Source organism: Hyalella azteca, unplaced genomic scaffold (assembly GCF_000764305.2).
Source record: "Hyalella azteca isolate HAZT.00-mixed unplaced genomic scaffold, Hazt_2.0.2 contig7882, whole genome shotgun sequence".
NCBI classification, from domain to species: Eukaryota; Metazoa; Arthropoda; class Malacostraca; order Amphipoda; family Hyalellidae; genus Hyalella; species Hyalella azteca.
In genome coordinates this window covers 450,449-462,313 of record NW_025937992.1, presented here as the reverse complement: position 1 = coordinate 462,313, position 11,865 = coordinate 450,449, and the positions used below count along the sequence as shown (strand labels likewise).

General features: G+C 37.3%; 1 protein-coding gene across 1 annotated transcript; it reads left to right on the top strand.

Moving 5' to 3' along the window:
• The first annotated feature begins 443 nt into the window (after positions 1 to 443).
• On the top strand, positions 444 to 11,622 carry LOC108681393 (xylose isomerase). The gene is made up of 10 exons (XM_047881406.1): positions 444 to 502; positions 4,715 to 4,787; positions 5,420 to 5,569; positions 6,266 to 6,379; positions 7,135 to 7,300; positions 7,837 to 8,042; positions 8,723 to 8,933; positions 9,492 to 9,612; positions 10,129 to 10,296; positions 11,316 to 11,622. Exons 2-10 carry the CDS (start codon positions 4,736 to 4,738, stop codon positions 11,472 to 11,474), a joined length of 1,347 nt encoding a protein of 448 aa, XP_047737362.1. The 5' UTR covers positions 444 to 502; positions 4,715 to 4,735; the 3' UTR covers positions 11,475 to 11,622.
• Positions 11,623 to 11,865: the final 243 nt, after the last annotated feature.

Here is an 11,865-nt window from a genome sequence, read left to right as displayed (position 1 = left end):
CAGGGGCCACGGCTATAAACTAAAAAAACAGCGTTGGAACACATCCTTGCGACAACATTTCTTCTCGCTTCGAGTCACCGACATGTGGAACAGCCTCACTGATAGCATCGTTGAAGCTCCGAGTATGAACATCTTCAAAAACAGACTAGACGAAGCTATGCAGGAGCATATGTTCAGTCTTAAAATGCCTAGCAAATTACGGAGCAGGCAATAAGTCCAGCAGCTATCTCAATCAATCGTCAGTTATGGAAAGATCGGGTTCCAAAGGCCGGATCCCTTGTGAATCAAGTCACGAAAAGTTCAAGAATCGGCAACAGGCCATGGGCCTATGTCTTCAACGCCGACACTTCTATTCTATTCTATACGCAAGGCCTTTACATGTGCGTTCTGTATTGGTTGGCGTCCACGCTATATACGCATATCATGACCAGTTGTGGTCCAGGCTTGGTCACGTGTGGTGTGTGCCGCTCTGTCATCTTTGGGTTCTATATCCGGAGTTAAGGTAAAAATATATTTTGATGGCTCTTATTTTCTTAATAAACAGCAGCGCTTCATTTTTCCCGATTATAATCAAAATAATTTAGGGTTGATCTATGAAAATATAAAATCGTTAGCACATGAATTGATAACAACTTTTTCGTTGCTTGGTCTTTTCTGTTTGGATAAACACAAAATGATCGGTACCATTAATGAGTTATTGGATATTATTTCTCTAGTATAAACAAAATTCCCCAGTTCCCATCTTCAATTCCTTTTATCAATTATCTTATTTACAATTTATTTTCTTTATGAAGATGGAGGCATAGCAACATTCTCAATATGTTCGGAAAGGGCAACAGAAACGCCCCCTAATGAACTTTTAAAATATAAATAAAGAATAAATCAATTCCAATCAAAATGAATTGGAGGATATAGTTATAACTAATTAGACTTTCAAAGCGATAGTTTAAATTATGCCCCTAATTACTCGTAAATTCAATTAAAAACCCGCATGTAATTAAGACCGGAACACCGAATTTCAATTTTATGATCTCAAATTCAATCTTGAATTGAAAATATATCAATTTTTGCGCAAATGTAAACCAAAAAAATTTGTAGAGAATTTTTAAACGCTTTGATTGAATATATGGTAACGTTTTAGCATTCGTGTTTTGAAGCTCGATATTTCGCTTAAGTATCCGCAGCTGCAAACCCATCCAGCGCACCGACGCACACTTGTGCTCCGCTCAGTCAGCTCTCAGCAGCAACAGACACAGCAAGTCAGTCAGCAACTCTAGCAACAGCTGATGAAATAGATAAAAAAATCTGCCGGCTAACACTTGTACATCGTTCAGTCAGTATCACAAGCAGCAGCAGTTATAGCCGCTCAGTCAGCAGCAGCAATACAGTTCAGTAAAGTCTTCCAGCTAACAATTTAGCATCGTTCAGTGACTTCAGTCAGTAACACAATCAACACAAGCAGCAGATACAGCTCAGTAAAGTTTTCCGGTTCACACTTTTGTATCGTTCAGTCAGCAACACAAGCACCAGCAGATATAGCCGCTCAGTCAGCAGCATTAGTAGCAGCAGAAGATACAGCTCAGTAAAGTTTTCTAGCTCACACCTGTGCATCGCTTAGTCAGCAAAACAAGCAGCAGCAGCAGATATAGCCGCTCAGTAAGCAGCAGCAATACAGCTCAGTAAAGTTTTCTGACTGAAACTGGTGTGCCACGCGGCAGCAACACCAGCAGCAGCAGCAGCTGCTCCCTGAGCCATCAAGGTCGTCTGAGGAAACCGGCTCCTGCCTTAATGTATAATGTATATCGATGGCTTCATACACAATACAAGACGCACACGGAACCCTCGTTCACAATCACATGTCATTCATAAGCAGTATTGTCATCGATTGTTATAAAATTGGTAATATTAATAAAATATGAAATTTTAAAAATATATTTTATAAATAATATAAAAATGTATATCTATAAAATAATATAAAAATATAAATGAAGAAGATGATCAAAGCCACCAAAGTCTTCCGGCTCTCTCTTGAGCATCGCCTAGTCAGCAACACAAGCAGCACATATAGTCGAATAGATTGTAGAATCAAGCTTAACACGTTGGCATTCAATAATTATTACTCATTTTATTTCGAAATATAATAATATTTGCGGCAAACTGGTTAACATGGCGGGTAAATTCTAATAAGTCATCACAATGACAATTTCGGGAGCAGCGCGCACACTCAGCTGGGCCGTGAACTGCCATGCTACCAGAAAAATCAATGTGTCATATTGTCCAAATGGTGCATCAGTGCATGAAGCACTAATACGTAATTTAACCGTGAAAAACTGAGTCAGGATGGACAAAACATGGGAAATATGTGCATCTATATTTGGACAAATCTCTCAATTTTTCTGTGTGGCACATGTGTAACGTGTTTGGTCAATTCTCTGTCAACCGCCGCTCGATGAGTTGCAAGTTTAGACTCGCACTCTCCTCTCGTTCTGGTCAGGCTGGAACGTTGAGGTCTTCATAAAATAGAATTCTGGGGAGATTTCTGGCTTCTGAGTGTAAGTGTTTGTGTATTTACTTCTGCAATGAAGTCTAATTCTCTTTGGTAATTAATTTTAAACTGTAATTTTAATTTAAACGGTAATTTTAAACTTATTTTAATTTGATATTCCAAAAACGTTTGCCAGAGATTCAGCTGGCACAGCGTGTAATGCAAAATAGAGACAAATTCACAGTAAAGTTTGTTTATAAGTAATACAGCTTTATATGACGAAATTATTAATACGTTGAATACACATGGGGAAGCCATCAAATCGATAACGATGCAATGTTTTCATCGCTTTATTAATAACATTTACCAGTGAGGAAGTGAATAAAATTATCACCAATGAATACTTTGTATCCAATTTCTCGCATTCCTGTGAGAAATTTGGGAATATTTTTATTTGTGAATTAACTACAACTTGAAAACACTGTTGGCTTTTGAGATAGTTCATAAATCAAAAACAAAAGGGCCTTATAAATGATATACAATAACTTCTGATTAATGCAAAATATTGCATTGATCATGACATGTAAATGCCATCGTGACCAAGGCTACAATTACTGTTCGATAGTTACATGCACTGCATCAAGTGGCTTACACTTATAAACGGATAAAGAATAATCTTTCATGAATGTAGTTTTCGTTATCGTCATGACCGCCTCGACAGCATTCTGTGTTATTAATTCATTTTTTATTATTGTTTGATCATTAATTAGCATTGGCGCATTGTACTATTTTCAATTATATTATTTTTAATTATGACTCATATAGTACTAAGGCTTATTTGCGAGCTAAAAAATTCGAACATCTCTGTAACCGTTTAAATGAAAATATTTCCATTATACTGTAGTGAACATGAGTGAAAATGTTTATGCAAATTGTTTCGATGAATTGTCTTTCTACCCAACTTTTCCCAAAATAATCTTCTACCCATAGATAATCGCCTGCCATTTGATTTACTAACTGCTCACAAACAATCACTGTTAGCGATAATTTTCAATGCCGGACTACTAATTAACTTATATATACAATTACGAGATTTAGAAAACAGAATGAAATAAATTTAATTAAATAAATTAATTTTTGTATAAAAAAAACATTCTGATCGTCCCACAGTCCCAAATTATTAAACTGATTGAATGAAGGCTTCAATTTCCCAAGGTTTGTCTCATTAACTTCCCAGGGTGATTTTTAACAACAAAAGCAGAGACACAAGAGTGGTACGAAAGCGTTATCAGGGACACGCTTATCAGTAGGACCTGCATCAGAGGCGACACTTATATTACATGCACTCAAATGTACACATGCACGTACACACCGTAATCAATACTGTAAACACTCCTATTTTCTCATGAGGTACACACGCACGTTCATATAGTAATCAATACTTTGAACACCTTTTCTTCGTCAGTACACACGCACGTTCGTATCTTAATCAATACTTTGAACACCTTTTCTTCGTCAGTACACACGCACGTTCGTATCTTAATCAATACTGTGAAGACATTCTACTTCACTGTGTACACGCACTGACACGTTCTCATTGTAATCAATATTGTGAATACTTTTTTCAAAACGGTAAAAGAATCCAATACTTTTCCATGGATTTTTTTTCGTTAATACAGCGTACATTTGTGATAGTTTTTTTATCAGAAAATAATATTTTCTGCGGCCTTTTTTAAATATTTGAAAATGTAATGTAAAATGTAAATTTAATGCAAATATTTAATTAAAACTAAATTTAAATAATTTCGTTGTAATTATAATTTAAAATTTAAAAATGTAATGTAAATATTTAAAAATGTAATGTAAAAGTAAATGTAATAAATTAATTGTAATTTATTACATTTAATATTTAAATATAATAACTTTAATTTAAGGGGCGAGATGTTGACATATTTTTGCAAAGAATATGGTAATCACATTTGTAACAGGGAGAAAAATGTAGTAAATATGTCTAAGGTGCACCTGATGTTTCTAAAAGTACTTTTACTGTTAGTTTGCTTAAATTTCCAATTACCCAAAAATTTAGGTTCTAAAATAACAAGAAAATACACCATTCTTTAATAAAAAGCACACCTAATGATAACATGCTGAATTGTCTTCACATTTTCTTCGGTCTTATATCATAAGTTTTTACAAGCCATGTTTTCACGTTCTGCTTTTTTTGCTCAGGTTAAGGAACTCGATTGCAAGATGTCAGTTAAAAGAAACAAAGCTGCCGCGTCCAACGGCGAATATTTTCCAGGTGAGGTAAAATCCAGTCGAAAAAACATTCTAACTGCCAGTTTTTTAACTTAAAATAATCGGCATGTTTTTGAATGATTGAAACAAAAATAATAAAAATATTTGAAAATAGTGGGGGTACATACTGACATAAATGTCGAGTGTTTCGAATGATAGTTTTGCTGTTTTTCATTTGAATGCTGAAAATTTACAAACGTTCATTGGAAATGCGTTCAACCAACTTCTTCTACGATTTTTCTAATTTCAGAAAAAAGGATGAATGTAAATGATGGGGATATTCAAATGCAAAATAGGGATAAGTAATTAAAGAGTTTACAATGAACATTAATGAACAATGCTCGTTTATAATTCTTATTACGTTTTGCGAACCAATGTTGTCGGGAATAAATTTGCACAATGCAGTAGTATTGTGAAAATACGTTAGTTAATTCTTCTTGATAACGAACTCAGTGGCCAATAACTGGGGCTCATGAGGTACAAATTCTGAATGGCCGGCTGAGTACAAATATTATTTCAACTAAAATTACTGCGATATTTTGTGTTATGCCATGTCTCATGTCTTCTTCAGATAAAACGACACCTTTCTCATTAATTTTTTTCAAGAATATTATTAAATTGCTACAACATTTTCAGGTATCGCGAAGATCGTGTACAACCCAGCAGCCCCGGCCGACGACTCGCTGGTCTTCCGCCACTACAACGCCAGTGAGGTGGTGAGGGGCAAGACCATGGAGGAGTGGCTGCGCTTCTCGGTTTGCTTCTGGCACTCATTCCGGGGCGTCGGTGAGCAAGTTACCTTGGCTGTATAGCAAACATAGAATTAGATGTGTGGAACGACATAAAGATCAATATGATATAAAAATAATCAACAGTATTTTGATCATATGGTTTGTTGAAACAACTAACCTTCTTTAACAAAATCTTCTGGCTTAGTTCGAGATTGATGATTTTTTAAACCATTTAACTTCTGAACCCATTCCTAAAACTTTCATTTAATGCCCAGAAGCTACTGTTGGAGTTGTAATGTTCCATTTGTTGCTTGGCAGTTTTCTTTGAAGTTAAAAAGACGTACATGTGATGGTATTCAATTTTTTTCTAGTATATTCACTTCAGTACTAATTATGTGTCGCCTTTTGGGGTCCACTCAAAAATTTAATAGGGTTTTTAGCGCATTTTCTCATTTATGAAAAAATCCACTTGTGTGCTCGCCATGTCCGTCTGTCCGTCCGTGACTTCATGTTTTCGTCGACGAGAAAAAGGCGCTCTCTGTCACTCACTGCACTGAGTACTGAGTTATATTTTTTTTGTGTTTTGGGTAGATCATCTCTATCTCAATTTCTTCGTTCTTCATACTTCCCGTGTTGATGGGTACAAAATTACCCCACTGTTTTTGTACCTGCTAACAGCTTTTTTAATTTTTTGCTAATAATTTCAAGTCATTACATGAAAGTTTTATATTATCACAGAGTTTTTTCTCAGGTTTGGACCCGTTCGGCAGCGGCACCATCACGCGTCCGTGGGACGACGGAACCGAGACGCTGGAGGCCGCGAAGCAGCGCCTTCGAGCCGCCTTTGAATTCTTCACTAAACTTGGTTCGTTTTTATAAATTCTTACAGGGAATTAATTTTTCCAAGTAGGGTAATAATTTCAAGTGACTAGGATAATACATTTACCGTACCTGTGTCTCGGGTAATTCCTTTTACACTAATTAAATTCACATATTCTCAATAATTCTTCTGACTCAGCTGAACACATTTTTAAAAATGAATTGGGTACATTTTTTACATTTTTATTAAGCTTACTGGATTGAATGTGGGTGCTAAAATTGTTATGTTATTTTGGAAATATTGTATTGATTTTCAGTGCAGAGACTAAATCAGTTTCTCAATATTATTGATAGACAATGATAACTGAAAGATAAATAATGAATGAAATGAAAGATATATAATTAAATAATCGACATAGAGACGTACGTCTGTCAGAAAGAGCTCTTCTATTTATTGTGTTGACTTTACACTTGACTTTGTAAACAGAATGAAAGTATGGGAAGTTCTTGATCCTTCGGTGACTTGGTATAGTGACATGCAAGCAAGCATAACTTCAACTGAAAGAACTTGATAGCGACAAATTGTAATTATAAGTTTGATATCCTGATAAAAACATTTTTCAAGTTGATTGACTGTTTACTTCACTTCAAATAAACTAAACACTTCCAACCCTCTTATGGACATGATGAGAGTTTACGGAGATTTCAAATTAATACGGATCGAGACTCAGGGTCAAAAAGGAATTTATTTAAATCGCAGAGAGATTTTAAATGGATTTTAATCTTGTGTTTGTTGTGCAGGAGTGAAGTACTGGACATTCCATGACCGGGATATCGCCCCAGAAGGAAATAACCTCTCCAGCACCAACGCCAACCTGGACATCATCGCCGACCTCGCGGAGGAGCTCATGCAGAAAACCGGCGTGAAGCTCTTGTGGGCAACCAGCAACCTCTTCTCTCACCCACGGTCAGATATTGGTGCTCGATTTTAGAGCAATTGAAGAATTTTTCTATTTTTTAGTAGTAAAGTTTTTTCATTACTAATTTATTTACTTGCTTTCTCTCATAACTCATAAAAAAAGCTTTCTCTGATAACTGCTTTTTGACATAACTCATTATTAAAAACACGAGAACACAAATTGCAGGCACATAAATAGTTAATAACGTAAATGTCTGTGAAACCGCACTCGAATGGGTTTAATGAAGAGTACAATCACCTCACATTGATTAATAATTCATTGACCATGATAGAAAGATATCAGAATCTGACCAACGTCGTCTATTTGGTAGCTTATTGTGAGTTTTTTTTTTTGCCCTTCTCATAAAAACATCTCTTAGCGTGTATATCAAAGATTGTAATGCCTTGCCTGGTAATGCCATGCCTATAAGGTCGTGATTGCTGCGTGACAGGTCTTCCAGCGTGGCCTGGGACTGTTACATCCGAAACGCTTAATAAGGCTACCAAGAATAAATTACATGGTTAATAGTTTTTAAATCTTACAGATTCATGCTCGGTGCTGCGACGAGCAGCGACGCTCGCGTGACAGCCTACGCAGCAGCGCAGGTCAAGAAGTGCTTGGACATCGCCAAGCGGTTGGGCGCTGAGAACTTCGTTTTCTGGGGCGGCAGGGAAGGTTACAACTCTCTCCTCAACACCGACGTTAAAAGAGAACTCGACCACATGGCTGCATTCTTCAAAATGGTTGTCGGTAAAGCTATTGGACGGTTCAGTGTATGAAAAAACACTTATAAATGGACTATTTTTTATTGAATTTTCTAACAGAATATCTTTGGGTTGAACCACACCTAAATAACCGCGTTTATGAAAATATTAGTAGGTAAGCAATAGTCCATCTGATGATGTATGGCGTGCTAGTGCAACTATTCCTAGTTAAGTTAAGAGGCCGATCCAGAAACCTGCCGGTAGGACATTAAAACGTAATATGGTTTGCATTCTAGAATATAAGCCATAATCGGACAGAAACAATAATCGCCAAAGCGATATGTGATATTTGTTAACAGCAAAGTTCGGTGACATCAAGAGAGATCGATAGGTGCCTTGATTAAACTTTTCGCCACATTTAAATTTCGTGCACGACTTTCAAAAATGTATTGTTCGATATGAAGTGGTGTTGCTTTTAAAAACTTTGAGGAGGGTTGACTAATTGAAAACAACTGCCTAATTTTGGTAAGCTTAATGTTAGCAACTGGAGGTTGCGGCATGAGAAGTTGTCAATAGTTTTTCAAATCTATATTTTTAGTCTAGCAAATATTCGAAATATCCAGCAAATTTAAAGAGATTTCTACCATTACACAAAATCTGCATAATGTACGTGACCTAGCGAGCGAATTGGTCCATAATGCCTAAAACGTACGGTCTCTTTCACAGCATACAAAGAGAAGATAGGCTTCACTGGCCAGCTCCTCATTGAGCCAAAACCTAAGGAGCCGACGCGTCACCAGTACGACTACGACGCCCAGACCGTGATGGCCTTCCTACATCAGTACGACCTCAGCGATCATTTCAAACTCAACATCGAGCCTAACCACACCACCCTGGCTGGTCACTGTTATGAACATGACGTGGTCATGTCCTTCATGTAAGTCGTGCCACACCACCCTTGGCTGGCCACTGTTATGAACATGACGTTGTCATGTCCTCCATGTAAGTCGTGCCACACCACCCTGGCTGGTCACTGTTATGAACATGACGTGGTCATGTCCTCCATGTAAGTCGGGGCCACACCACCCTGGCTGGTCACTGTTATGAACATGACGTGGTCATGTCCTCCATGTAAGTGGTGCCACACCACCCTGGCTGGTCACTGTTATGAACATGACGTTGTCATGTCCTCCATGTAAGTCGTGCCACACCACCCTGGCTGGTCACTGTTATGAACATGCCGTTGTCATGTCCTCCATGTAAGTCGTGCCACACCACCCTGGCTGGCCACTGTTATGAACATGACGTGGTCATGTCCTCCATGTAAGTCGTGCTACACCACCCTGGCTGGCCACTATTATGAACATGACGTCGTCATGTCCTCTATGTAAGTCATATATGTTTTGACTTTAATATAAGTTATGACGATAAGTTATGACTATTTTCAATTGCAGGAAGTAACGTTCAAATTACATTAAATTGCATTTATTTTCAGTTACGGGAAGCTGGGCAGCATTGACGCGAACACGGGCTCCCCCGACCTGGGCTGGGACACCGACCAGTTCCCCATGGACGTGAAGAGCGCCACGGTCATCATGAAGACCGTCATCGAGCAGGTCTGTACCTACCGTTAATTAATAAATCATTGGACAGGGCTTATTTTACTTTCCATCGACTATTAAACCACGACAAAGTGTTTTTTGTATTTACGCATGATAATTAAATCATTTGAAAGGGCTTGTTGAAGTTCCCTATGATTATTAAACCACTTAAAAGAGTGTGTTTATTCCATTTATTTCTGAAGCTTTAGTAAAGGTTTGTGCCTTTCAACTAGTATTCCTATAAATAATAGAAGAGGTCTACCCTACTCATTCATTTATGAAAGTGATGTTTAGTTTTTCTGTCTGTCCATTCTGTTTGTTTTCGAAGCTTTTGCAACTTACCACTTTCAAATACCATCAAAAAGTACTATAACTGGCCAGCGTTTTTGAATTCCTGCCTAAATTGTTAGAAAATCGTTGAAAATTATTTTTACTCTATCATCAGTATCATGAGTGAACATATATGCCGGCTATTATATCCTGTGGATTAATATCCTGTTTAAAAAGTGAAATAATTGAATTGCTGTACAGGGAGGCCTCGCCCCCGGCGGGCTTAATTTCGACGCCAAAGTTCGTCGCGACTCAACGGACCTGCGAGACTTGTTCATCGGCCACATCGCTGCCATGGACACCTTCGCCCGCGGTCTCCTCAATGCCTCCAGGGTCATCGAAGACGGACACCTGGCGAAGGCAGTCGCGGTAAGCATATTTCTCCAGAGCTTTATTCACATCAATCATCGCAATTTTTTATTATTTTATGCCAATTAAAATCATGTGATTGAATACGAGTAACGGAGGAAGGTCAACTGGCGAAGGCAGTCGCGGTAAGCATATTTCACGAGTGCTTTATTCACGTCAATCAGCGCAAATTTTTATTATATTAGACCAATATAAGACATGTGATTGAATATGAGTAAGGGAGGAAGGTCAACTGGCGAAGGCAGCCGCGGTAAGCACATTTTGCCATTGTTACATCACATGAAGCAAATTTGTTTTATTAAACATAAATTGAATTATGTTATTGTCCATGAATGTGAGCGGGTGGAAACCATGGTGAAGGCAGTCACAGTAGGCATATCTTACCATAGTGCACGAAGAATGGCTTGAAATTAAAGGAGCTTTTATAGTATTATTGTATTCATTTTTGCATTCGTTAATTTCATCAAGCTGTTCAAATTGCTTTGTGCGACACCAATTAAAGTTATGTGATTGTAAATAAGTATGGGAGTACGGCCAGCAGGAGAAGGCATTAGCGATCAGCATATTTTACCTAACATAACGCCAAGTATGCCAATATTTTTTACGTTTATTACAGTCTTTGAAACCGTACAGTTCTTTATAGCCTTTTTAAAAAAAAACATAATATTAGCTTACCAATAGTGATTTTAAGTTACTACAGTCAAATTAGCTAATTAGATAGTGATTAGAAAACCACGTCGTAACTAAGGTCTTTGGAATAGTAAAAAGTATCAGGTTAAGCGCTGTTGATAGTCGCCAGATAACTGCGAGATAATATATGCAGGAGTAAGGCAGTATCTGCAAAATTAAGACAGTATATACAAAAGCAATACAGTATATACAAAAGCAATACAGTATATGCAAAAGCAATACAGTATATGCAAAAGCAATACAGTATATGCAGAGACAATACAGTATATGTAAAAACAATACAGTATATGCAAAAGCAATACAGTATATGCATGAATGTTCCTCGCCAGAGCCGCTACAGCACGTGGACTGGTGGACTTGGAGCCAAAATCGCTGCTGGCAAAGCCACGCTCGAGGACTGCGAGAAGTTCACGCTGGAGGAAGGCCACCCAACGCCTGTGAGCGCGCATCAAGAGCACTTCGAAACAATACTTAATAACTACGTCTAGAATAAGGGCAAGCTGAGAAAAGTTGTTATGAGAGTTCAAAGAGGTTATACGGTGTTAAGTTGTTGAAATTGTTCAGTGTACCCAAATTTGTGATCTTTTTTAATGATGATTGAAGATGGATTTCATTTTATTTTCAGAAGTGCCCTAAATCAAAATAAAAAAATCAAATCTGACCGAAATGAAAAATAACTTTAAATAGCAAAAGGGCGAACACTGATTCATGGAATGTATTTCTGTACGATTAAACATTAAAAAGCTGTTATCACGTATGTCAATCATAAAATTACAGAATTTTTTGTCAACCAGATAGAGAATATGTCCAGACTTTTTCTTGACAATGACCATAAATAATAGTGGGTTGACGTCTATATATTCACATAAATATTTTTAT